The sequence below is a fragment of the Drosophila pseudoobscura genome, chromosome 3, assembly GCF_009870125.1.
Source record: "Drosophila pseudoobscura strain MV-25-SWS-2005 chromosome 3, UCI_Dpse_MV25, whole genome shotgun sequence".
Taxonomy (NCBI): domain Eukaryota; kingdom Metazoa; phylum Arthropoda; class Insecta; order Diptera; family Drosophilidae; genus Drosophila; species Drosophila pseudoobscura.
In genome coordinates this window covers 11903608-11931354 of record NC_046680.1, presented here as the reverse complement: position 1 = coordinate 11931354, position 27747 = coordinate 11903608, and the positions used below count along the sequence as shown (strand labels likewise).

The following is a 27747-nucleotide window of genomic DNA, read 5'->3' as shown; positions in this document are numbered from 1 at the left end:
AAAGTAAGGACTAAGAAACTAGCCAATCTTGCAGAAAACGTATTTATCAATGTCCTAAAATTCCGTGGGCAAAACTAAAGGTTTTAGTTAGCCAGAATTATTCAACGGAACATCAAAATGGAGCAATAGGAACGAATATCCTTTTTCGTTTTTTTTTTGTTTTTACCTATTTTGCTAAAACCCTTTTTTGTTTGACCTATTTCGCTAAAACCTCTTTTTAGACAAGATCCAGTAAAAGCAAGTATTTAGAATAGGCCAGTCAAGCAGAAAATAGGTTCACGAATCGGATAAAATTATGTGGGCGCGGCTAAATGTTCTATATAGCTAGCTAATATTCCACGGAATATCAAAAACGAGGAATATGTAAAATAAAACTTGAATTTGTCAGTACATTTACGGTATATTTTGAAAATGAGGCGGTATGTTTCGGTATATTTCTATATTTATCGATAAGTCCGCGGTCACACTGATAAATCAACAAACGCAGTCGAAAAATGAACACGGTGGTGCGCAAGGTGTAAAATCGTGAAAAGTAAATAAAATATTTACAAAATAAAGTACCAACAAAATGGCTACTCGCGGACCAAATCGCGCACGCTAAACAAGCCGATGTAGGCACAAGTGTTGAATTAAAACATTTTGATAGAGAATTACCTGAGTTTGTTGCGTCCCCCCTTGTGGGAAATGTGCAGCGGCGTGCAAGTTGGTGTGTTTTGTGTTTTTAAATGTACATGAAATGGTTCTAAAAACATAACAAGAGCGCGGTGATTCGAGGCTTGCACACACACAAACAACATTCCACATGATTCGGGCATCTAAATTTATGGCCTGCTTGAAAGATGTTTTGTTGTGTGCCCGCGCCCCCGACCCTAACCGAACCGTTGCGTTGCGTTGCTTTATTTTCTAGCGGGTCCGTCTGTCCGTTGTTTTGATTTTTGTGAAATTTTCCATTGCGAGGAAAGGCAGTGCTTTGGGGGTTGCAATCTGCTGCATTTGCCGGCTTGTTGCGTCAAAGAGGAAAAGGGTATTTAATACTAGTGCAATGCTTATCATTAACAATATTTCAATTTAGCAACCAGAACACACACCTACACAGTTGCACAATTGCTTATCGCTCAGCTACTTTACGACAACAACAATTTGTCCAAGCACTGACGCACACAAACACAAAAACCTCAAGAACAACGCGATCACACTGCGCAACAAAACCATAGAAAAGAAATCTTTAAGATCGCAAAAATACAAATATACATATGTACTACATAAAGGTTTCCATGTAAACAAATCGGAAATAGAAACTTTACCGCGTGCAAAAGCGTTGCAGCAGGTTTTGCTGCACAGTGTAATTAATACCCCGACTGAAGTTTTTTTGATGTGTCTGGGTCTGGTCTTAAATTGTTCCCTCTTGTTCTTGCTCTCTCTCTCTCTCTTGCAGTACTTTTGTGTGCTATAGATAATGATTATTAGTGCCTAACAAAACCCGTGGAGACGATCGGTTCGTTTCGCTTATTTCTACTCCAAATGTCTTGGAATTTCTGAGATTGTGTCCATAAGAAAATGGCCCGCGAGCCATTCAGAAAGCATACTCAAATCGAACCTCAACTGTGCCAACTTACAATCAAATATACAACGAAAGCGGCAAGATGTGCAAGAGCTAGTTTCTATGGAGGTGGATGGAGTCCACCCTTTGTGATCTTTGTGCTGATGTGCTTCGGTGTCTCCGATTCTTGGCAGTATAAAAATGGTATGTCTACTTCTATATTCTATAATTATTGATGGCATTGTTTAAATTCGGAACGAGTGTGAGGGAGGCAAATGCATGAACATAGAGCACCGCAAGTTCATTAACACACACAGGGAAAAATAACCAAAGCAGAAGGAGTAAAGTGACAAATTTACATCCTGCCATCCCTTTCGCACCCCTCAAAGCGAGCGCGCTTCGTTTACCTTTGTATGTGTGTCCTTTGTGTGTGTGGTTTAAACTGCACTTTTATGCTTCCTCCTTCCACCCTCTCGCCGCTTTATACTTTGCCTTAAGCTCTCATTTTTCTTGTCAAAGCCCTTTGGCTGACAATTTCTGTGCGCGGGAAGCCTTTATGAATAAACAACAAGAACAACTACTTATTTAGCCTGTAGTACGCACTCAACTTGATTGCACTGGGCATAATTTAGTGCCCCCCCGTACTATCTAAGCCAAGCCCCTGCCTGCCACTTTTACGAGCAGATGCGACGGACGCTAATGAGCTGCAAAAAGAGGCATAGTAATAATTTAGTAGTTATAATAGTATACTCGTAGTACAAGTATACTCCCGGGTAATTGCCGAGTCTTCTTCTGATTCTGCTCCTGCTCCTGTACATTTCAAATTCACAAAGCATTGACCCAAGCATACAAATTGGGGGGGCCTTTGCCGGGCACAGCGTCGAAGTCTATAATAAGGCTGGCCACAAAGCGACTTTGTCAAGTGGGGCGGCGGGGCAATATCAGAAGCAGGAGCAGGAGGAACGAACAAGTTGCCTCATTCCCGTTGCTAAAGTTAATATGGAAATGGTAAATGGACAAAGGCACGAGTATCGTTAAGCTCTGAGAGTGGGCGGTGAAGTGTTTGGTTGAAAGATAAGCCCGGGGTCCTCCGGACTGGAGTTGTCGGAGTCCGAAGTCCGGAGTGCTCCAACATGCATTGGGGCGCCAGCAAAGCAAGTGTCTGGCTCCCGACCGCGCTCCAAGCAACGTGCAATAAAAAAAACTGTCGACGGGCATAGCAGTCGAGAGTGAGATGGAATGTGGAGGAAGGAGATCGGGGAGGCCGAGAGCTGCTGCTGCTGCTTCTGAAAAAAGCGCATCAAATATGTACACAAGCCAGCACCCAAAAAAAGAGCTCTGTATTCTCATCTCTCTCTCTTTTCTCTTCCCTCCCTGGCTCTTAGGATGTGTGTGTGTGTGTGTGTGTGTTTGCGATTTACTTTCTTTAACACTTTGACGCGCGCACAAAGTGTTTTTGCCTACGATGATTCCACTGCCGCCCCCTTCCCCCCTAGGCCTTTGCCTTTTTTGCAGCAACTGACGTTTTTGCTGCTGGTGTTCCGCGCGCGCGTGTGTGTGTGTGTGTGTGGCTCAGTGGGCTTTTATGGTGAGTGGGAGAGATTCGGTCGGTCCTTCGCTCGTTTTCGCCATTTGCTTTTGCTTCTATTTACTACGCCGTAGTACGCGCCCGTTCAGCAAGTAGTTTAGTAAAAGGGGCGCACTTCAAAGCAGGAGGAAAAACGCCTTTGACGGATTTTCCAACCCATCTCCCACTGCCCTGGGGACCTAGCGTTTCACTGTTGTTGACATTGATTTTGATTTCATTCAAGTGTGGGAGAACAGTTCGACTCTTGACACACACACTCACACACACAGACGCACACACAACGAACATTGACATTCATCTCATCCTTTGAAAAGGGGTAAAAATGAAATCTTAAATTTCTTCGTTCATTCATGTAATACAGCAAAAATACGAGTATCATCAAAAAGAATGTAGATTTTGGTAACAGGAGCAACTTTTGGTAACTATCAAAAGGCTTCAACACATTCCAATCTAAACTATTTATTGATTTAGGCCCCAAACTGGGCAAAGCAAATGCCCATGCCCCAAACGCAACGCAAACACGATTTCGCTCTAACTAACCTAATCATTCTGTGGCCCAGATGGATTCCGTAAGCCAAATCCTGCCCCGCATTGCACCATGGTGCCCCACAGCACAGATGTACCGAGTATCACTTTGCAATTTAAACAATAATGTTGTGTTGCATGGGGCATCGGCATCGGCATTCATGTATGTTTGTATGTGTGGGTGGGTGTGGGTGTGGGTGTGGGTATGGGTATGGGTATGGGTGTGTGTTTCCATGCCACCGCATGTATTCGGTTTCAATGCAGCATCCTCCGCATCATGCACATCGGTACCGCATTCTGATGTGTGTATTGTGTATGGGGGCGTGTTGTTGGCCTAGCCACTGACCTCTACGCTTTCTACAGACGATGTGCGTGTGTGTGCGTAATCGGTATTGGAATTGCAAGCAAATTGGCTCCCGTTTACAGTTGCGTACACAGCGCGGTTTCCGTATGCAAATATGCGGCAGCAACAACAACAACAACAACAGGAGAAGCAGCAACAAGGAGAGACCCGTCTGACCAGCTCTTTTCTGCTTCTCCTTCTCCTTCTTATCATTTATCGTAATCTTGTAATGACGTGTGTTCCACAAATGTAAATTGCAAAAGGGAACTGGTGATAGGCAAAAGGCATGCCCACTCCCTACCGCTGGTTATAAACGAGATATCGGAGCATTAAACGTTTAATTAATCGAGATGGTTTGCATTTCATAGCACTGCAAAGGCATTGCAAGATCAATCAGCCATTTGGTATTTCAACTTTGGGTACAGGCTGGTTCCACAATATAAGGCACCCGATTTTTGAAATGTCAAACAGCTGCCCTCAACAGGAACGCGCAGCGATATAACAATAATTTAGCCAACAAGTTGCCAATTTAAAGACCCAAAACATGTCAGCAAGTAATTAAATTTCTATACAATTTGCATATCTATAGGCGTGCAGTGCAGGCAACACACCCCTACCCTTGCCAGCCCGGGTGTGTCTCTTTGGGTGTGTATGTATGTATGTTTGTATGAGTGTGCGAGCCACTTAACATAGCCGTTGGCGTTGGCCAACTAACGAACCGAACGAGAAACAGAAACAGACACAAAAACAAGGGGATTCGACAACAACACCAGCAGCTAGAGATGAGCAATATATTTTGGAGCAGTAAGACATTGAAGGAAAAGTAAACAGTATCTAGTGTTGGAGGATGGCCTCTCAGTTTAGACGATAGTTTTGTTACCGCTACTGCTGTGCTGCTTCAATAGTTGGAGTCACCGATATCGCTCATCTCTAAACAGCATCTCAGCCCAGGCCCCTGCTAACAAGCTCTCCCTCCCTTTTGCAGCTTCTCCTCCATTCCACGCCCTTCTTCTTCTTCTCGTTGCTGCTGCTGTTGTTGTCTCTCTTCCTGCTGGAGTTTCTGCTGCTCGCTGCTGCTGCTGTTGTTGTTGTTCTCATCCACTGCTTTAAATGTCTGCGCGTTCGTGCGTTGCCTGCAATGCTGCGACGTCAACGCAGCGCAGCGCATAAACATGCACATCGTTAAGAGACCCTTTTGGGGGACCAGGTCGTCCACCGGTGACTTGTTTCGAAGCCCAAGCCGGTCATTTAGAGGCCAGGCCAGACCAGGCCCCAGCATCAGCCAAACAAACACACAAACACACACACACACGTGGAAAAGAATGTTTTCTCTTATTTCTTGTTTTTGTTTTTGGCTTTTTGACTGCTCTTTGTTTTTTTTTTTGTGTAATTGTTGTGACTGCCCTGCCCTGCCCCGTTGCCTACCCTGGAAGACGAGGTACTTGGGACTCTGAGTAGATGTTTCCATGTCTTTAAATCGAAGAACATGGCGATAATCAACCTGTTAGGGTATTAAAAGTTTCGGCCACTCCATGGTTAAATATTTAAAACCCCTCCCCCCCCTTTGCTGTTATCGTGTTTTCGTTCCGTGTTGGCTCCTGAGGTTTATTTGTTGGCCAAAACACAAGACCCCCGCCATATGGTTAGGTGGGGGGAGGGGAGGGAGGGTCTCGGCTTCGTCTCGAGTTTCTTTCGCTGGAGCGTTATCTAATATTGCTGAGAGGAAACATTAATTCGCAGCTCGTTGGCAGGATCGGACCCCTCATGGCCCCGACTGACCCTATAATTTATGCCAGTTCCTTCCCCGTTAAAAAAAAAAAAAACAAAACCAATTTAAACTTTATTTATGGCTTTTATTATTTTATGCCTTCTATTTTTGGCATTTTCTGCTGCTCTTTTGCTGCCCTTTTTCCTGCCTTCGACTGGCGTTTGTCAATTTTTAACCTGTTGTGCATACTAATTTGTCGAGATATATTTTTTGCTCGTACACATTTCGGTTTCGGGTTTTCTCTGGCTTTTTCTGGCTATCCCTGGAGACCAGCGTCGTCGTCGTCTTCTGTCTATATAATTTAAGTGACACTTTTGAATGATTTGTGGTCCGGGAGAGAACACCCTTGCTGACTTTTTAATTAACTTTTGTCGAATATAAATTAGGGTTCCTTAAATACATATTTATTGATATTTTATAGGATGCCCGTCCTGAATGGCAATGAGATGGGGTCTAAATAAAGCCACGAATCAGAAGAGGTATCTCAACGATCTGAGATTCATCAGCATCATTAGTTATAGGTCGAAACCTCAAAGAGCCAACAGCCACCATCAAATATAACCCAAGAGAAACCACAAAAACTAATTTATCACATTGATCGTTTTTTTGATGAATCAAATCAGGAATTTACCAACACTGTTGGGGGGGAAAGAGCAACAAAAATTCAAATATCCAACCCAAATTGTTTAAGGTGCGAAACATTTGATACCCATTGAATGTGCATTGTATTTACGAATGTTTTTTTTTGCTATGCAAATTCTACTCAATTCTGAAAAGTCATAGTATTTTTTTTTACTGTCCTTGCGTTCTTTCTCTATTAGACTCTCTTTCTCACTGTCTCTCTCTCTCTCTCTGTTTCAAAATACCCTCTGAAGCATCCATCCCTGATTTTCATGTGGGTAAAAATCGTTTATGGTTCGTTTGTGAGGGAGATATTTTAATGACCGAAGGCGGCAGTCCAATTCCAATGTAAATTGTTTATGAGTTGTGGGCCATAAATGTACATATATAAAAATTGAATGCAAAAATCAAGTAAACAGATGCAGAAAACCTACAAGGTGGGCTACTGCCTTTTGATACCCTGTTAAAGCTTTTCAACACTTAAAAGTGATGTACTTTTTATTGGCGATCGAGAGGTACTTAATAAAATCTAGATTTTTATTTATTTTCATGTGTGTCGACAGTTATTGAATTAAATCTAATAAATATCATTTACATTTTTAGAAATGCTTACACTTATAATTGTTTTTTTGTTTTATTATTTCTTTAAATTGTAATTATTTATTCTACTTTTTTTTATTGATTTGGTCTATTATTTGTATTTATTATCTTTTTTGAGTGGATTTGTTAATTTAATTTGATTGATTTCCCAAGTAAAATGAATAATTAAAGCTCCTAATGGCTTTGATGCGATGGGGAAGATTGTTCCATACTACCCTCGTGTATACCCTGTGTATCGTGTAGGCTGGAGCGGCTTCTACTTCTTCTGCTTGCCTGTGTGTGTGCCTCGTGTGTGTGTGTGCTGTAAATTTTTCAATATGCGCATTTGTAATTGTTCCAACGATATAGCCGTCCCGCTTCAACCAATACAACCAGCCAGACAAAGACAAAGAACAGCAAGAAGCAGCAAGAAATCATTCATTTCATTAATGTGTTGATATACAAATTGTTGGCCGCTTGCCTCCCCCCTCCCCCTGCCCTGCTGTGCCCTTTCCCCTTTTGTGTATATAATCACTATCTTATGCTGCATTTTGCCGCTTTTGATGCTCCCCGTGCTCCCTGTGCATTCTAATTACCAGCAAACGAGAGAATTACCAGCAGCTTCCTTTCCCTGTTCCTTTCTCCTGCGCTTCCTTCCTATCTCCATCTCTGTCGCACACGCACAAGGCCATTGAGATGGTCGCCCTGGTGGCATGACGACTCATCGGCATCTTAATAATGACATTTATTTGTAACGTGTTAAGATACATGCAACACATGGCCATAACCCGTCTGCCATGTGTATCGTATATGAATAATGTGGCCCATCTTCTTCTGTCGGTGTCTCTGGGTAATTTTCAACAATTTGCAGCCAGAGCCACAACAATTTCCATGGCCCGCACCGAGCCGCCTATTACCATTGGTATGCGTAATAGCTTTTGCGGTGCACACGGGAATCACACTGTTCAGCAAAAGTATCGAAAGCTCTCCTTTCGGGATACATTCATGTACAAATTTCCCATAAGCAAAAGGAGACACAGCCAAGTCTAAGAGCTATGGGGAGCCTAGTGGATCAAGAATGTTGGCTCTTATATTTTGTTAACCAGTTTAACTCCAGTGCCTGGGGGCACCTCCAGCTCCGCAGCTGCTGCTCTGCCGTCTGTAGGGGCGTGGCGTGGCCAGGTGGGGCAGAGTAGGTGCGTGTGGCCACTGGCCAGGGCCAGGGCCAGGGCTGCAATTGTTATAATTTGCCGCATATTGAAATTGAATTGCCACAGCGGCCGCTGCCCCTGCCCCTGCTCATGCCCCTGCCCATGCCCATGCACCTTCACGGTAAATGGAATCGCGCGCTTGGCTAATTTTGCATTCATGCCTGCGTCCCGTCCAAACAGCTCATTTAGCCCGCTTGTGTGGATGTAGTGCAGTCGTCCAGTCGGTTTCAGTTGATTGCAGCTGAGGCACGGCTCCCACAAGTTTCCATTTCCATTCCCACTCCCACTGTGGGTCTGCCACAGAGTTGGCAGCTCTAATTGAGAACGGAGCTTTGGCTAAGCATTGCTTCGGTTCAATATAAATTTCGCTTATGACACCTCCGACTACGGGCTCCGTGCCTTGTTTAATATGCACGGAAAGGTGTCAAGTCGCGACTCCCCACAGCCAAAAAAAGACAAACAAGTTTTGCCATTTCAAGTCTGCGACTAAACACCAAAGAGACATCGCATTTGAATACAAATGCCTCTACGCTTTGGACAGTAAATAACCTGTTGCGTTTGTCTTGCGCCATTAATGTCAGACTTCGTTATGACGATCCGATCCGTACGGATGGCTTCGGTCATAGGACATGGGCACAAAAAAAATCCCCAAAAAATCCCAGGGAAAGGGATTTAAGTATATTTTTTAGCAGCCAGAGAACGACTTCATTATGTGGCAAGCGAGAGGCGAGAGTCGCTCCGATTACATTACAGCACACACAAAAATCTTTAAAACAAAACCCGAAATGGGTAGCCGGGGACAAACAATGCAAACAAAATCATTATCGAGATTACGGCCAAATTTATCGGCAACGAGTGGAGGTCTCCTCTCCTGCCCTACTCCACGGTCTCCAAAAGAGATGCCATCCGATGCGATGCCCCAACGAATGTTCGAAAAATTGTTGACTGGATTTGTTGTCTGTTGGTTCTTTCGTTCTGTGTGTATCTGTGTATCTATATTCCCTTCCTTTTGTTTTTGGGTCTGGTTTGTTTAGCTTGTTTGCTCTCTCGCCGCTCGCGCTACCTGTGGTTCCTCCAGAAGGGGTTCCAGCGCGGTTTCAACCCAAGAGCCAAGAGGTTCCCCCTTGTTTGCGCCCAGCAAACGCCTCGAGGCACTAGCACCGGCACCGCCGCCGTCGCCGCCGCCACACAACAAGCTATTTTACGGGCCAAAAGCTCGTTTGTTTTGTATCTGGCTTTTGTGGCTTTGTCCCTAAACAAAAGGCAGCATAGAAATCGTTAAGAATTTGTATAAATAAAAGCGTGTAGGGGCGTAACAAGCGAATATAATAATTAAAATGGAATGAAAGCCAACATGCGACAGCCAAAAGAAGCTTTTCACCAGCCGAACACAAGAGAACCCAAGAGAAACCCCATTATAAATGCTAAATTTGTCAACTAAATGCGAACATTGTTGCCGATTTATTTGCATGTGAAAAGCTGAAGCCCAAGCCCAAGCCCCGATCCCGACTCCGACCCGTACCCATACAATAGAGTAGAGTTCTTGAAGTCTTGAAGAGATTCAAAAGTAATCCCCTAGCTAGTTTTTTTTTGTGACTGTTTCGAGGCAAACTTTTGTCATGCAAAATCTGACGGGGCGCTCATAAATTTGATATACTGAATTATCATTTTCTAATTCCAAATCGGCGGTTGAATGGAGCTGTTTCTAGGCTATAGATTTTTGTTTATTTTTCCCCTCAACTGATGGGACAACACTTTCCTGCCAGTGTTGGTCAATGCATCAGAGAATTTTCTAATATAATATTGATGGAGATTTTTCAAACTACGCAGACTTTTCAGGGTAAAAGTGTTAATTTTCCCTTTTTCCAACACTTGGCTGTCAGTGTTGGTCAGCGTATCAATTAGTTTAGTTTCTTTCTTTTCTTTTTCTGGAGTATACATTTTCCAGAGCTAATGTTTATTTTTCCCCCTCAGCTGATGCGACTGCCAGTGTTGGTCAGCGCGACAGCACGGTGACGGAGCAATTAGTTAGCCAGCACTTTGCTGGGGACCAGCGCATAAATCTAAAATTGATTTATAAATTATGGCCTGCCTGGCCCGGCAATATCCTCCCCCCATCCCCCTCCCCCTCCCCCAGTCGGACCAAACCCATCCACAACCAAAGTAAATGGCAATAAAAAATCAATTTGCAAAACTTGAACATCGCATCGTCGTCGCAGCAGTGGGCACCGTTCCCCCTCCACCGTCCTGTCGTGGCCGGGGAACCGGGGAGGGACCCAGGACCCAATTGCAAAAGTGATTTGTTTTCAGCGGAGAGCTGTTTGCTCTGCCTGTTCGGCCTGCTCTTGTGGTCCATTTACTTAAACAACACTCTCCGCGTAGCAGCGTCTCGGGATATAATTTATGCTGTAATTTACAAGCAACCAACCGACCGACGAACAGCGACTGGTCTCCGTCCGGCACACGGATTTCCATACATGGCGACACAGACACAGGCTGGGGAGCTGGGGGGACAAGTCAAGTGCCGATGCTGCTGGCTGCTGGCTGCTTGGCAATTAACCAAAAGTAAATCTTGACATCGGTTGTGCGAGTATTCTTTTTTCCATGCTGTAAAATGTAGAAATTTCAATCAATTCAATTCAATTCCCTTCAATCAGTGTGCAAATATTTTCAATGCCTGCGATGTTGTAGTGGCTGGCAGTTCAATAATTCAATATAAATCAATTCGCCAGCTACCGCTCGGTGCTAATGGCCACAAGTGGAGGAGAGGAGTCGTCTCAATGGCTCCCCGGCTCCCCGGCTGCCGGTCTGTCGGCTGTGTGCACTCCTGTGTACCCTTGTACTCGAGTTGTGTTTCGTTCGTATTTTGTTGCTGCTTTATTCATGCGAGTACGAGTATGTATAGATTTTTCATTTTGCACAAATGTTTTTGCTTCTGACAGCTTCCCAGACAAGAGTGGGCATCGATCTGTACTGAAAGGGGCCTCCACTCGAGGCTGCCAGTACGAGTAACTAATTGAATGTCAATTTGTTTGTTGCCCAGTCCCCAGTCCCCAGTCCACAGTCCCTCCTTCTTCGTTTCCCCTTGAAACTGTCATTCGCGCCTCATTTTGTATGCCTGTCACGACGGATTGGCCCCAGAGCCAGACTTGGCCACTTGGCCACTTGGAGACTTGTCTGGCGCTGCTGTCCCGCTTAAAAACCGATTTGTATTAACATATTGCCTTTTACAATTCCAATATTGAATCTACATAATGGGCCACTGCAGCAGAACTGCATATGTACATATTTACTTAACATATTTATTTATTGCCTGTAGGCAGTGTATCTGTATCTCAGACTCCGCAAAATGGCCCATTGATATTTGTAAATATTTATTTGTACATTTGTATGTTCACGCTTTCGTTGGACAGAAATTTAATTTAATTAAAAAACAAAGCAATGGAATTCGGATAAAATTTAATTGAAATTGTGCGCATTGCATTATACATAGAATTCGCTGCCTCCCAATAATGGTGTATGTTATAGACACACTTCCATTCCAGCTCTACGTTACATTCATTCGTACCACAAAATATTAATCAAAAGAATAAATAGACAAATTTTGAAAAAATAAACAAACAACAAATAATATATTAATATTATAATAATAATAATATAATAAGAATGCAATAATAATATAATAATAATTTAATAATAATATAATAATAATATAAAAATAAAGAAATAATTAGTTCTAGTTCAATAACAACTGGGTACAATCGAAGGTAAAGTTTTAAAGATATAAGCCAAAATATGACCTGACTTTGAGCTACAAAAAACAGAACTGGCCCTGCGAACTGGATTAGACAATATATAACAATTGTTTGTGGTATTATATGTATGTAGTATTGAGCGTTAGTTCAGTTATGAAACGTCAGAAAGTTCCTGTTTTTTTTTAATCTACCATTAACCGAGATAAGGAAAATTTCAGTGGATTTTTTTTTAGATATTTCAATATCTTAGAAAGACATGGAGGAAAAATTGTTATACAAAATCACATTTCTTATAGGAGATAATAAAAATGAAAACACTATAAAAATACTAAAAATACCGATGAAATACCAAAAAAGTGAAATTTCGCCTATTTTAATAGGTTTTCAGATCAAAGTTACTGAATTGACTTTCAATCAAGTTGCAAAAAAAATATCGGGTCAAGACTATATGGAAATCAGGGTTTAATGACGTAATGTATTTGTTTTTTTTTAGCTATGGTGGACTTGATGAACATATGTATCGTATCTGTGTTTCGGATGATGATTATTCTCAGTTCAAGTATTTTGTGTACATTTATTCTCAGTGAAAGCTTTTTTCTGCCATGCCTCGGCCCGTGACGTATTCTCCATAGATCGTAAGAACCAGGTGATAAGAGAGCTATCCTCGAGCGTAGTCCTTGGTGTACGTCGGAATGCGGCTGAGAGGGAAATATCTGCCCAAGAAAGACCTTCACGTGGGCACTTTGACCTCAGTTTTACAGCTACTGTGTAGCTCCTTTATTCGTGTCGTTTTCCTATTGTATTGTTGTGAGAGTGAGCGAGAGAGTCGATAAGAGAGTTCCATTAAGAAGAAAGGAACAAGGAAATTAATACAAAATTAAGGTGTCGTATATTAGACCTTTCGGAAACATTATTTTCGGCCTGCATGAATGATCAACAATCCTAAAAATTAATTGAGTAAAATATAATTGAAATACATCTTTAATTGTATTTTTGTATCCTAATATGTATCTATGTATCTGGCATATGAGCAAACCTCCTTTAAACTAGAAGAATTGATGATTTAGTAGCATTGATGATCATGTATTTTGTTGTTCTTCCAAATGGAATCCAAAGGGGTATCGTTATCGATGCACTTCCACGAATAATAAATTTAATAAGCTCGTGCCGCAGCTGTCTGCAAATTAATTTAAAGCATCGAGCAGCCGTGCAAAAAATCGTATTAAATTTACAAGTTTTTTTTGTTGTGTTTCTGTTTCTGGCGTGCACCTGCCACCTGCCCCGCGAGCAGTCACAGTCCCCGCTGCCAGTCCCGCATTGTGTGTGTGTTGGCTCGTAATTCAAAGCCAGTGAGGCTCACAGAGCGAACAGGCAGGACCAGGGGCTGGGGCTGGGGCAGGGGCAGGGGCAGGCCCAGGCCCTGCAATCTAGATGGGCAACACTTGAGTGCTGGAAACTACTACAAAACTATGCTCGGTCGTGGCAGAGGCAGCGGCAGCGGCAGAACGAGGCATATTGCCATAAAATTAACGGATGCTGGGATGCTGGGAAGCTGGCCAGAGGAGCAACTGGAAGAGAACGGGGCCGCAGAGAGCTGCAGAAAATATTAACACGATATTTTCCGTGCAAGAACGTTGGCTGGTTGGCTGGCTGGCTGGCTGGCTGGCTGGTGCACCTCCTCCTGTCCAACCCACATCGTTATCATAATATGAATGGTGGTGGCCCGGCCCCAGTCGTGCCCCAGGTTGGGGCAGGGGGTGGCAGGCGAAGATACGGGGTGGAGGTGCGCAGAGGTACCTCTGCTTGATTATGAGTGAGTGCGGCAGCCATGGGGAGCACAGCCTGGTCATGTGCTTGTCTGTCGCACTGCAACATCGTCCCTCTCAACCACTGGAGGCCTGCCTGGCTGCCTGCCTGGCTGGCTGCCTGCCTGCCTGCTGACATGTGGGTACTGTCTCCTGCCCCACCTAGAGCATCCACCCACCAGTTCCTCCCGTGCTTCCAATGCTGATAATGATGCACAGCACATTATTCGCTGACTAGGCTCGTACGTATCCTGCTTTTGCTGCTGCTGCTGCTGCGTTTGCATTTCATTCTTGCCACCGTGGTCACGTATTTGGGACAAGTATTTAATTAGGAAGTGCTTACGTGTAAGCGCTTTAAGCAAGCACTACAAATGCATACAGTGCTTTCCAGCCCACCTAATGATTCGTATATAAAACAGAGTCGAGGCTCAGACAATGCCTGTTGAAGACTGGGCTCCATTCGGGACGGGTTTCCGTTGAAGATTAATTGAGGGACACACCCGTATGTACGGGACGATTCAGAGAGCAGAACGAAAGAACCGTTCCAGGTTTCAATAACAGAATCTGGATTTAGGCTCTGGGCTTTAGGCCAATAATAAGCCATTCAATAAAACCATAATAAGCACTCTCGAATATCCATTTATTCGGTTCGAAGTCATTGAATAAATTGCGCGCCTCTGCCTTTGACTTGAAATTGATGCAAATGTCTTTGGGGGCCTCCCCCCCTCCGACAGCCAATGACAACAACAGCAGCAGTGACCTCTCCACACCTCACCCCCCACCCACTAGAGAGTACTGTCTGCAGGGAGCACAGGAATGGATGGGATGGATGGCTAACGACGACGATTTGCTTTTAGGCCACTGTCGTTTCCAATGCTGTCGAGCATCTCGAGAGATCTCTCTGAGAAGCTCGTTGAGAGGAGCCTGGCTCGATAGCCCACTCGATTTGAAGGCCCTGGAGGCGGGATACCAATGAGCTGAAGAAATATTTTCGAAAAACGCCTCCCACCAGAACAGCGGAATGGGGAACAGAGATGCGGCGGGTGTGATAGATGGAGCGGAATGGGAATGGGGAACGTAGACTTTGACTCTTCGGAATTGCATTCGGCATCTCGGCCGTCAGCATCTTTGGGGCAGAGTTTGCTGCATGTCTGCGCCTTTTCCGTGTTGTCTGTGTGTGTTTCCTTCTCCTGTTTTCTCTTCTGTTGGGGGCCACAGCACGTTTTCCTTTTGCAAAAGATAACAAACCCAATCGTTTGTGCAACATTTTCAACAGTTTTGGCACGATTCCTCCACCACAACGCTCTCTGGTCCAGGGCTCTGTGTGGCACCAATTTAGGGAATGCTTTTCGTTGCTGTTGCTGCTGCTGAATCCCTGTAGCATATCCCTCCAACGTTGTCTTTGTCCCCCCCTCAGTCCGTCGCCCCATCGTTCCCTCAAAGCGTGAACGAGTGGAGTTTTGGCAAGTCTTTCCGAACGTGCAAATTGCATGCTGTGCGAGTTAATGTCGTTTCGTCGAGAGGGGTTCCCAGTGGTGAGAGAGAGTGAGAGGAGGAGCGAGCGGGCGGGCGGAGTGGAATGGAATGGGATGTGGGACGGGAGCGGCAGGGAATGGGATGGAATGGGATGTGAGACGGGAGCGGTAAGGAATGGAATGGGATGTGAGACGGGAGCGGCAGGGAATGGAACGAAATGGAATGGAATGGGTGTTGATGCTAACGAGTTGAGAGAAAATAAAGTTCATGACTTTATTTTTTTCGGTCCGGGCACGTCTCCGTCGTGATTGCTGGTTCCGGACCCGAACCCAAAAGCCCATCTGCGTTGCCAGATCTCTGCACACATTTCTGCGTGGAGGGTTTTTTTTTGTAGCCTTGTCCATATCCATCTGCATATTTAAATGTTCCATCAAGCAAATGGCAAGAATCGCAATCGTCCGACCGTTCGTCCACCGCCCCATTGTAATAAAATGTTGAAGATTTTAAATAAAACATGAACCAAGGCAGAGGCAGAGGCAGAGGCAGAACCAAAACAATGGCAAAACAGAAACAAAACGCCAGCCCACGAATGCCTCCAGCTCCTGCTTGGCTCCTGCTCCTCCCCCTCTCTGCCTCTGTGCTTCCCTTTTGGGCCCCCAATTGCAGTTTCCTCTTTGGGCAAGGCACAGCTGCAGCACAAGTTCCTCCGGGAGGAGGGGAGGGAGCGAGGGAGGAGTGTTCGGGTACTCCTCTGGAGGGTATGGGTATTGTTGAGTTGATGATGTTTGCCTGATAAGTGGGCCCAGCGCTGGATGCAGGACGAGGGCTGACGGTCTGCATTTCCTGGTTTTGGCATAAATTTCCAAATAATAACGTCTTGCGATGGTCAAAATTCTTGATGCTGCTGCACCGGACCTTTTATCATTTTACAGCACTGTTGTAATTTAATGTAATTTTCTCTGGGTGGCGGGGTGGTCACACTCTGCACTTAAGTGTGCCCACACACACAAAAAGTGTACAGCAAAGCCAATTTTGAAGCCATTTTCTTAATGTTTTGTGAGCCTGGAGTCTCTGGATGTCGCATAACCAATCAGACGCCTCTTTCATGTTTATGTTTAACGCTTTAAATGTTTTCAGTGAACGGTGTTGTCCGCTCTCTCTCCGATGTGTTGATACGAGACGAACGCAAGCCCGGGTCCCCCCAGCGCCCAGGCCCCAGACATGCCATCAAAATTCGAAACGCTAGTTGCTACTCACTATTTTTCATGCCCAGGACAAGCCAAGCAACACGAACACGTTGATTTCCATTTTGGTCTGCGCCACAGAGAGATTATTTTGCATTTTTGCCCGCATCCACACAACAACACATCCACAACATCTACATCCACATCCACATCCGTCTCCGATGCTCGTCGTCTCCCTCCCGATTTGTGGTTTGTTGATTTTTCTTATTCAACGCTCCATCGCTTGCCATCAGCGTTGGCTCCACTCTGCTCCGTCCGGCTCTTTGCTGTCAGCAACATAATCATTATGGTCTCTCTGGGCCGTCTCCATCGGCTCCATCGGGGCTGGGGCTGGGGCTGGGGCTGGGGCAGGGGCAGGGCCCGGGCCAGGCGTGTAGCGTATTTATTTTAACGTTAATGGCCAGTTGTCATATCGGTTGAGCAGACAGGGGTACCCGTACCCCCTACACCTCCACCACCAACATTTTCCATCCTCATCCTCATCCGCTCCATCAACAGCACGCGGCGATTACATTTTAAAGTAGGTGTGTGAACATTTTCGTTTCACTGATTTCGGTTTTAAATTAAAGCTCTGCCAGGGTTGGGCAGAGCCCCAACCAGGGCTGGCACAACAGCCGGTAGACTAGATATGTGGGGAGCGTCCTGGAACGCTAGGATCTGGATCTGGATCTGGATCAGGATCTGGATCAGATCTGTTTATTATCAATTTGCAGTGGCTACGCAAGGCCTTCCTCTCTCTCAACGTGCAGTCATGTACACGACATGTATTGAGTCGGGCGTCATCGCTGATATGGAGCATCGTTAGCCGCCTTGGTGGATTCTTTCGGATTCAACCAAAACAGAAATTTCCGCGGAAGGCCTCCCCTTGCCCCCGTTCCTCCCCTTGCCCTCCTTTGATAACCATTAACAATTTGGTAAAACTTGAAAAGGAACAGCAACGCAAAAAAGCATCACGAATGCACGACACAGAGAGAAAACAAACTTGGTTGCTGATCATCATTGGGATGATTATTACTATCTTACGCAGGCAGGAGGGCAGGCAACCAAGGCAGGCAGACAGGGCAGGCAACCAAGCATATGTGTTAACTTGAAGTTAAGTGGATTCGCCAGAGTCTCTCCACTGCTGGAGCTCCACCTTCCACCTGCCTTCTCGGGCCGCCTTCTGTGTGGAGGTGCCTTTTGGTCGCTGCCAGAACATGCAGCATTCATTCGCTTCCCTCTTCGTGTTGATAATTTAAATGAGTGAACGAGAAGCTGAAGCTGCTGGTTGGATGCCTGGCTGCCTGGATGGCTGGCTGGCTGCCTGGCTGGGATCCCTTGACTAAGACCGAGACTGGAACTACCTTTTGTATCTTTGCATTTTTATCTTTTCCCTTTTATTTTCTCGTGTGCCTTGTTATGTTGTTCTCATGTTTCCTTCGTGTTGTATGGTAAAAGAAAAAGAATACAGAACAGAAACCACCAACATTTTCACAAAATTGCTTTCTTTCGTTGGGCTTTGGTTTTGGGTTTGTTCTTCTTCTTTTTTTTGGTGTGTAGTGTAGCTCCAGCTCCCTCTCCCTCTCCCTTTTCTACTCTTGTTAGATTCGAACCTGGCCTGCTGTCTCTGCATTAGGGCGGAACTTGCATGTCAACGCCTGATTGACGATTGACGAAGCAATGAATAAGTTTTGCGGCTGCTACGAGTAGAACCTGAGATTGCTGAAACTTTAGACCGGAGCCCAGGGAGCCCAGGAAGCCCAGGGAGCCCAGGAAGCCAGTGTCTTGTAATTACAAAAGTGTACGAAAGAGCTGCTGCTCTTCCCCCGGCGAGTGTGTGTGTGAAATGGGAACCTAATGGAAACTTTTAGCACGGGAGAGACAGCTCTCCGCACCCATCGGGTGGCCATGGCTGGCTGGCTGCTTGCTAACTTCATTTACTGGGCGGGAATTGCATTTGGCCACTCTCCTGTCATTGTTTCCTCTTTTTACGATGTGGATGATGATGATGATGATGTTGATGCTGATGGTGTGCCGTGGAAGTGTCGTGGAGGTGCGACTAATTGATAGAAAGCATTCCTCGAGCAGAAATGATTGAACACTCAGCTGGAGGAGACTCCTCGCCCTGGGCATCCTTAACGGACGATGGCTGAGGGTTGCCTCTGCATTTGCCACAATTCAAGTTCAGTTCTTTCATGCCTTTTTGCCTCCAGGCGGAAGCCACTCCGTGCTCTGTCTCTCTCTCTCTCTCTCTCTCATCCGTTTGTACATTTATTTTTCAATTGGATTATGAATGGCACTGGCATGCAACATGCTCGTATTCGTACTCTTCTGAAAACGTGAAGGAAACGGGTAAGGAGGGGAATGACAGGGAAAATGTAAGGAACATTTGCTCCTTTCAATGCGGCTATTTTCAGCGTAACTTTAGCCCCCGTCCGGCACTGCTGCCTGCTTCCACACATTTAATGAAAAATTATTCATGAGCGAAATTAATTATGGCGCGTGGGAAGCAGCGAACTTCTGGAGCACACTGTGCGAAACAGTCATGCCCACGACATGTATTTTGTTTCTGGTTTCGTGGGACCGAGCATCAATGTAGGAATGGTTGCAATGGGGCTTAGAATTATTGTGTAAAAGTAGGTCTATAAAAAAGCATTTCATTCCATGAGCACTGCTTCCAGTGTGCCCCTGTTGCCAGCCAGATTCAAATGCCACATCAATGTGTGGCAATCATGCATCGGACATGTAATTTGTTTCGCTTGTGAGACCGAATGGAAGGATATATTTCGATCAAAATTTATGTGCCAGTGTGGAAGAACTCTGTTTTTTATGACAGTGAAGCCACACCCACCCACACACACGAAATTCTAACCGCACTCTGTCCTTGCCAACAAGAAGAAAAAAATAACAACGGATGGACGAATACGAATACGAATACGAAAAGTGAACAACAACAACTAGAGCGACAGGAAAAGAAGGCTGGAGCAGGAGCAGGAGCAGGAGCATACCCCACGGATGGCTGACTACGGCCTGCCCCCAGCCCTCGGACACATTTAAATAGCTGCAACTTCCGTTGCAACTAGTGCAACGTAGAGCGGAGACAGCCGCCACCTCCACTCCACACTGTAGCTGGCCATAATTCCACCACTCGCAGCGCCAGTCGTGCTCAAGTGCTGCCAGTGTTGGTTAGAGGCAGCAGAGTGGCAACATCCTGCCACTGCCACTGCCAGTGGCCACTGGCCCCGGCCGCCACCCGCCACCCACCTCCCGCCGGATAAGCCAAAGTTTCCCCATTCCGAATCCCATTCTATTCCGTTCCCCCGCCCATTTCTGTTGCCCAACAATAACAGCACTTGCACTCATTTAGCATTTAACTGTTGTTCTTGCTCCTACTCCTGCTCCTGCTCCTGCTCCTGTTTCTCCAGGTTCAGGATCCGTAACCGACCTGTGCGGCGGCGTTAAAATTGCCGACTCGGTCATCCGAATTATGCCATTTTGCCACAAACCACAGCAGAGCTGAGATGCCAATCGTCGGCAGCACTATTCACATGCGCATCCGTAGCCGTATCCCCGTATCCACCCCCACCCTCCATCCAACCCCCGTGCTTTATACATTAATAATTAAAATATTTTCCCAAGTTTGAATGAGGAGCAGAGCAGAGCAGAGCAGTCTCCATTCCATCTCTATATCCGTCTCCGTCTCGAGTGCGGGGGACTGCTGCCGCGGTACTCGACTCCATCTGGATGGAGGAGTCTGTCTGCCTTGTCTGCTCTGTCTGTTCTGTGTGTGGATGTTGGTAATGATGTTGGTTGATTCCTCGACGCTTCACTGCCTCCAGTCTGGGGAGGGAGCGTACAAAAAGTGAATGAAATGCAAGGATTTAAGAAAAGTGCCAGCATCATCATCGCTCTGGAGATCGGGGATTACAGTGCATATTTGTGGATTTATCGATTTGTGGTTGTGTAACCTCAAAGTAGTAGGGATTCCCGCAATGATACGATGTTATTTTCATTCCTATATTCGATTGTAATATACGTGTGTCCCACTTGGCACATTAATCCTGCTTGGGGGGCGGTGGGGGCACAGCAAGCATTCACGCTTGACGGCATCTGAACTGGCACCCAAGCAAGCAATTCCCACCCTTGAGGGGGCACACGAGTGCCGTGCCTCCTGACAGCCAGCCAGCCTTCCTTCCCGACTGACTGGGTGTTCTCCACCAAGTCTCGCCTTCCTCCCGTTTTGGGTCAAATCGGAAAAGCGGAAAAGCTCAACAATTGTCTTGGAAATCCATTGAAATTCTGGCTTTTCTGCACGCGAACTGTGTGATCACTGCCAGAGTCGATTGCGTGAACGTAATGCCGTAGTGGCTGTCGCTCGACTACCAAGCTCAACTATCGCCTACATCTATCGGCCTGCACCCAAGCACAGCTGATCGCAGAAATCAGCTGTTTGCCTAACGCAAGACGCAGTAATGCCACTTTGTGGCGTTTGTTCTTTATCTCAGGGCATCAGAAGGTGCAATCTATGAGGGTAATTCCCGCTTCGGTGCTAGAAATTCGCAATTTGTTCCACGCCCCAACCCACGTGCAGGCAGCTGCAGCTGGGGGCTCGCCCCCACGAGTGCAAACACAGGCGGGCTTCGTCATTGCTGCTGACTAAACCCATTTCATATTTGTTCTCCCTTGTCTACTTGCAGTGCATGGACCCATCTCCTCGTCGCTGGTGTCCAGCTCATCGTCATCGTCGTCGTCGTCGTTGTCCTCGTCCTCGAATGCATTCATCAACACGCCAGCGACGCTGCTGTTCACGACGAGGCACGATATACAGGTGGCGAACATAACCCGGCCGACGGGGGGACCGCAGATCGACGTGCTGGTGAGGGATCTGGCCGAGGCCATGGCCATTGACTTTTACTATGCTAAGAATCTGGTCTGCTGGACGGATTGCGGCCGGGAGATCATCGAGTGCGCGCAGACGAACGCCTCCGCGCTGCTGCCGCTGTCGAAGGCGCCGAAGCAAACTGTGATATCGACGGGGCTGGACAAGCCCGAGGGCCTGGCCATCGACTGGTATACGGACAAGATCTACTGGACGGACGGCGAGAAGAACCGCATCGAGGTGGCCTCTCTGGACGGCAAGTACCAGAAGGTACTGTTCTGGACGGAGCTGGACCAGCCGCGGGCCGTGGCCGTGGTGCCCGGCAAGCGGCTGCTCATCTGGACGGACTGGGGCGAGTACCCGAAGATCGAGCGGGCCAGCATGGACGGGGACCCCCTGTCGCGCATGACCCTCGTGAAGGACAACGTGTTCTGGCCGAACGGCCTGGCCGTGGACCTCAAAAGCGACCTCATCTACTGGACGGACGGCAACAATCGGTTCATCGACGTGATGAAGCTGGACGGCAGCAACCGCCGGACGATAGTCAACAACCTGAAGTACCCCTTCAGCCTTACGTACTTCGACAACCGCCTGTACTGGACGGACTGGCAGCGGGGCTCCCTGAACGCCCTCGACCTGCAGACGCGCGAGCTGAAGGAGCTGATCGACACGCCCAAGGCCCCGAACTCGGTGCGCGCCTGGGACGCGTCGCTCCAGCCGTACGAGGACAACCCCTGTGCCCACAACAACGGCAACTGCTCGCACCTGTGCCTGCTGGCCACCAATCCGCAGGGCTACAGCTGCGCCTGCCCGACGGGCGTCAAGCTGGTCAGCGGGAACAGCTGCGCCAACGGCTCCCAGGAGATGCTGTTCATTGTGCAGCGGACGCAGATCAGCAAGATCTCCCTGGACTCGCCGGACTACACGATCTTCCCGCTGCCCCTGGGCAGGGTCAAGTATGCGATTGCCATCGACTACGACCCCGTGGAGGAGCACATCTACTGGTCGGACGTCGAGGCCTACACGATCAGGCGGGCGCGGGCAGACGGCACGGCTGTGACCGACTTTGTCACCTCCGAGGTGCGCCATCCCGACGGCCTGGCACTCGACTGGCTGGCCCGCAACCTCTACTGGACGGACACGGTGACGGACCGCATCGAGGTGTGCCGCCTGGACGGCACGGCCCGCAAGGTGCTCATCTACGAGCACCTGGAGGAACCGCGAGCCATTGCCGTGGCCCCCTCGCTGGGCTGGATGTTCTGGAGCGACTGGAACGAGCGCAAGCCGAAGGTGGAACGGGCCTCCCTCGATGGCTCCGAGCGGGTGGTGCTCGTCTCCGAGAATCTGGGCTGGCCGAACGGCATCGCCCTGGACATCGTGGCCAAGACGATCTACTGGTGCGACGGCAAGACCGACAAGATCGAGGTGGCCAACATGGACGGCTCCGACCGGCGCGTGGTGATCAGCGACAACCTGAAGCACCTGTTCGGGCTGAGCATCCTGGACGACTACCTGTACTGGACGGACTGGCAGCGGCGCTCCATCGACCGGGCCCACAAGATCACGGGCAACAATCGGATAGTGGTCGTGGACCAGTATCCCGACCTTATGGGCCTCAAGGTGACCCGCCTGCGGGAGGTGAGGGGACAGAATGCGTGTGCCGTGGGGAACGGGGGCTGCTCGCACCTCTGCCTGAACCGGCCCCGTGACTACGTCTGTCGCTGTGCCATCGACTACGAGCTGGCCAACGACAAGCGGACCTGCGTGGTGCCCGCCGCCTTCCTGCTGTTCTCGCGCCAGGAGCACATTGGCCGCATCTCGATCGAGTACAACGAGGGCAACCACAACGACGAGCGGATACCCTTCAAGGATGTGCGCGACGCGCACGCCCTGGACGTGTCGGTGGCGGAGCGGCGCATCTACTGGACGGACCAGAAGACCAAGTGCATCTTCCGGGCCTTCCTCAACGGCTCCTACGTGCAGCGGATCGTGGACTCGGGGCTGATTGGGCCCGACGGCATCGCCGTCGACTGGCTGGGCAGCAACATCTACTGGTCCGATGCGGAGGCCCGACGCATCGAGGTCGCCCGCCTGGATGGCAGCAGTCGGCGCGTGCTCTTGTGGAAGGGTGTGGAGGAGCCCAGGTCCCTGGTCCTCGAGCCGCGTCGCGGCTACATGTACTGGACAGAGTCGCCCTCGGACTCCATACGGCGTGCCACGATGGACGGATCCGAGCTGCAAACCATCGTGGCGGGAGCCAACCATGCGGCGGGGCTCACATTCGACCAGGAGACGAGACGCCTCTACTGGGCCACCCAGTCGCGGCCCGCGAAGATAGAGAGCGCCGACTGGGATGGCAAGAAGCGCCAGATACTGGTGGGCAGCGACACCGACGAGCCGTACGCGGTTTCCCTGTACCAGGACTACGTCTACTGGAGCGACTGGAACACCGGCGACATTGAGCGGGTGCACAAGACGACGGGCGAGAACCGCAGTCTCGTCCACTCGGGCATGACGTACATCACCTCGCTGCTGGTGTTCAACGACAAGCGACAGGTGGGGGCCAATGCGTGCAAGATCAACAACGGGGGCTGCTCCCACCTGTGCCTGGCCCAGCCCGGCAGACGGGGCATGACCTGTGCCTGCCCCACCCACTACCAGCTGGCCAAGGACGGGGTCTCCTGCATCCCGCCCAAGAACTACATCATCTTCAGCCAGAGGAACAGCTTCGGCCGACTGCTGCCGAACACGACAGACTGCCCGAATGTGCCGCTGCCGGTGTCCGGCAAGAATATCCGAGCCGTGGACTATGATCCGATCTCGCATTACATTTACTGGGTAAGGAGGATCAGCAGAGGAGATTAGCAGCCCGGTATCCCCCTGTATCCCTAATGCTTCTTTTACTTCCCCCAGATCGAAGGCAGGAGTCACAGCATCAAGCGCTCTCTGGCAAATGGCACAAAGGTGAGCCTCTTGGCCAACTCCGGCCAGCCGTTCGACATTGCCATCGACATCATTGGGCGGCTGCTCTTCTGGACCTGCTCCTACTCCAACAGCATCAACGTGACCAGGTGAATCTCTCCCCCTCCAAATCCCACAATTGTGTTCATAAAACGTTGCCTCTTTCAGCTTCCTGGGCGAATCCGTCGGCGTCATCGATACCGGGGACTCGGAGAAGCCTCGCAACATTGCCGTGCACGCCATGAAGCGCCTGCTCTTCTGGACAGATGTCGGCAGCCATCAGGCCATCATTCGGGCCCGCGTCGATGGCAATGAGCGCGTGGAGCTGGCCTACAAGCTGGAAGGAGTCACGGCGCTGGCCCTGGACCAGCAGTCCGATATGATCTACTACGCCCATGGCAAGCGAATCGATGTGATAGACATCAATGGAAAGAACAAGTAAGCCTTCGAATGTGGCGACCCTCTGGACACACGTGTAATCCCCATGTGTTCCCTCTCCGCAGGAAAACCCTCGTTTCCATGCACATCTCGCAGGTGATCAACATTGCCGCCTTGGGGGGATTTGTGTACTGGCTGGACGACAAGACCGGCGTGGAGCGGATCACTGTCAACGGCGAGCGTCGTTCCGCGGAGCTGCAGCGTCTGCCGCAGATCACCGACATCCGGGCCGTGTGGACACCGGATGCGAAGGTGCTGCGCAATCACACGTGTCTGCACAGTCGCACCAAGTGCTCCCACATCTGCATAGCCAGCGGGGAGGGTGTGGCGCGCAGCACGCGCGACGTCTGCTCGTGCCCCAAGCATCTGATGCTGCTGGAGGACAAGGAGAACTGCGGCGCATATCCGGCCTGTGGGCCAGACCATTTCACGTGCGCGGCCCCAGTGGCGGGCAACAGTGACATGAACAAGGACTGCATACCCGCCTCCTGGCGCTGTGACGGCCAAAAGGACTGCCCGGACAAGTCGGACGAGGTGGGCTGTCCCACCTGCCGGGCGGATCAGTTCAGCTGCCAGTCCGGCGAGTGCATCGACAAGGCCCTGGTCTGCGATGGTACCACCAACTGTGACAACGGCCACGATGAGGCCGACTGCTGCAAGCGGCCAGGGGAGTTCCAGTGTCCCATCAACAAGGTGAGTGGAAAGATACGATGCCTGGCTAACTTCTCAAGCTAACTATATGCTGCCCCACCTTTCCACAGCTTTGCATATCGGCCGCCCTGCTCTGCGATGGCTGGGAGAACTGTGCCGATGGAGCGGACGAGTCGCCCGACATTTGCCTGCAGCGTCGCATGGCCCCCGCCTCGGACAAGCGGGCATTCATGATACTGATCGGGGCCACCATGATAACTATATTCTCGATTGTCTATCTGCTGCAGTTTTGCCGCACTCGCATCGGCAAGAGCCGCACAGAGCCAAAGGACGACCAGGCCTCGGATCCGTTGTCGCCCTCGACGCTCAGCAAGTCGCAGCGCGTGTCCAAGATTGCCTCCGTGGCGGATGCGGTGCGCATGTCGACGCTCAACTCGCGGAACAGCATGAACTCGTATGACCGCAATCACATCACGGGGGCCTCCAGCTCCACCACGAATGGCAGTAGCATGGTGGCGTATCCCATCAATCCACCGCCCTCGCCGGCCACCCGGTCGCGGCGCCCGTACAGGCACTACAAGATCATCAATCAGCCGCCACCGCCCACGCCCTGCTCCACGGACATCTGCGACGAGTCCGACTCCAATTACACGAGCAAATCGAATAGCAATAACAGCAACGGCGGAGCCACCAAGCACTCGTCTAGCTCGACTGCCGCCTGCCTGCAGTACGGATACGACAGCGAGCCATATCCGCCGCCGCCAACGCCGCGCTCGCACTACCACAGCGATGTGCGCATCGTACCAGAGTCCTCCTGTCCGCCATCGCCGTCGTCGAGGAGCTCCACGTACTTCTCTCCACTGCCGCCGCCTCCATCGCCTGTACAGTCACCCAGTCGAGGTTTTACGTAACGTTTTGAGATTTACATTTAAATGGATTGCGATGGAACGGAAATGGAGTAGCATATCATTATACGTACGGATGGATGGAGGATGGGAGGAGGAGTGTTTTAATCTGTAATTTAATTTAACTTAATTTTCACAATTCTACTTTCTGTAAGGTGTTTTTTTGTAAATATGTATGTGTTTATCATTTGGTCATTTAAGGCTTTAACTATTTTTAATCTTAGTTTAAAGAGCTCCCACCGTCCTGTGCCGTCCCGTCCCCCGAGCCGGCCGGGGCGGTGTAAATGCCTGAGGAGGACCTTCTCGATCTCGTTAAGTTTCATTTTGCCAGATACCGAAATAGATTGCAGTACAATGCATCATAAAGATACGCGCCAACAATAGACTGCAATACATTTTTGTAAGCGAAATGCAATTATTAGCTATTAGCCATAGATCCTAGATACGATACGATACATATACGATACGATACGAGTACAGTATTTGATAAGATAACAAATTTTAAAATTCCGAGTGCCAAATTTTCTGAGAACAAACGAAAAACAAAACCAGAAATTTCACAAAAACCGTCATCGTATCTACAAACAATTTGAACCGATGATCCGAAAGCATTTACCACTTGGAGACTTACTTTAATATTTAGTTGGCAAGTGTAAATAGTTGATACTTTCGTGGAGGTAAGCAACAGCGGAAGGACAAGTGCGCAACTACAAATGTAATGAACGAAATGAAATGTCTTCTTAATCGTTATAAACACCAAAAAGTGCCTCAGTAGTGTGTGTTTTATTGTTTATCCTATATATCGTCTATGACTTATTCGTAGATAAAACAAATGAATAGCCAGTTATTCATACGACTTGTGTGTATTTTTTAATCAATAATTAAACAACAATAAATATCATATTTATAGGTAATTTTAGCGAAAGTTAAGTGTAACAAAAGAATATACAACAAACAATATTTTTAAATGTAAACTTTCGTCTTTTTAACTAAATCTAAAATCCTCTTTTGAGCTCTTGCGTTTCCTAATGCTTGAAGGATGATATCAGGAGATGATCTTCGGCATCGCAGTCTGTGATCAATGCCTGCTTGGAAATCCACCCTTAGACGATATGTAGAGGAAAAGCGAGGATCAAGCATACCATTTCCGACTGTTGTCGTTTGTCTAAAGGTGGAAGGTAAAAGCCGCCCCTTGGCACATCTCATAAAGAATTGCCACATGAGGTCCGCCTCCTCTGTTCGGAAACTGTATTCCGACTTATCCATATCCTTAAACAGTAGGTAACGGTTCTTTTCTTTTCTGTGATTTTATTAATTGTTATATTGACAATATTATGATCTTAATTCGTTACTGACCTTGAATCCGTTCTATTGACTGTAACCTAAATTTTATTGCGGGTAGCCAGGGTTTGTTGATCAGATTATGTATTTTATACAATATTCTTTTAGCTACTCGAAGAGTATAGGCTAAACTAGATT

General features: G+C 48.2%; 1 protein-coding gene and 1 long non-coding RNA gene across 4 annotated transcripts; one reads left to right on the top strand and one right to left on the bottom strand.

Annotated features, from left to right (window-relative positions):
• Positions 1-448: 448 nt before the first annotated feature.
• Positions 449-27039, top strand: arr (low-density lipoprotein receptor-related protein 6). Of its 3 annotated transcripts, none has more exons than XM_015184419.2 (7): positions 449-532; positions 1436-1744; positions 21132-24151; positions 24227-24384; positions 24443-24712; positions 24778-25405; positions 25474-27039. In XM_015184419.2, the coding sequence occupies exons 2-7, from the start codon at positions 1558-1560 to the stop codon at positions 26272-26274; spliced, it is 5064 nt and encodes a 1687-aa protein (XP_015039905.1). In that variant the 5' UTR covers positions 449-532; positions 1436-1557; the 3' UTR covers positions 26275-27039. The 3 variants fall into 3 exon arrangements, with proteins under 3 accessions (XP_015039905.1, XP_015039904.1, XP_001360952.2); XM_015184418.2 differs by having other exon boundaries at positions 452-611; XM_001360915.4 differs by having other exon boundaries at positions 452-706.
• On the bottom strand, positions 26774-27519 carry LOC117183743 (uncharacterized). Its single transcript, XR_004468894.1, has 2 exons — positions 27411-27519; positions 26774-27353 (listed from the first exon to the last, which is right to left on the bottom strand). It is a non-coding gene; the product is annotated as an uncharacterized lncRNA (long non-coding RNA).
• Between the last annotated feature and the right edge of the window lie 228 nt (positions 27520-27747).

Excerpts from the sequence above, each read along its gene's own strand:
- arr (XM_015184419.2), top strand. The coding sequence starts at position 1,558 with ATGGCCCGCGAGCCATTCAGAAAGCATACTCAAATCGAACCTCAACTG. Across the intron at positions 24,713-24,777 it reads GACATCAATGGAAAGAACAA|GAAAACCCTCGTTTCCATGC; the intron begins GTAAGCCTTCGA and ends CCCTCTCCGCAG. Across the intron at positions 25,406-25,473 it reads TCCAGTGTCCCATCAACAAG|CTTTGCATATCGGCCGCCCT; the intron begins GTGAGTGGAAAG and ends ACCTTTCCACAG.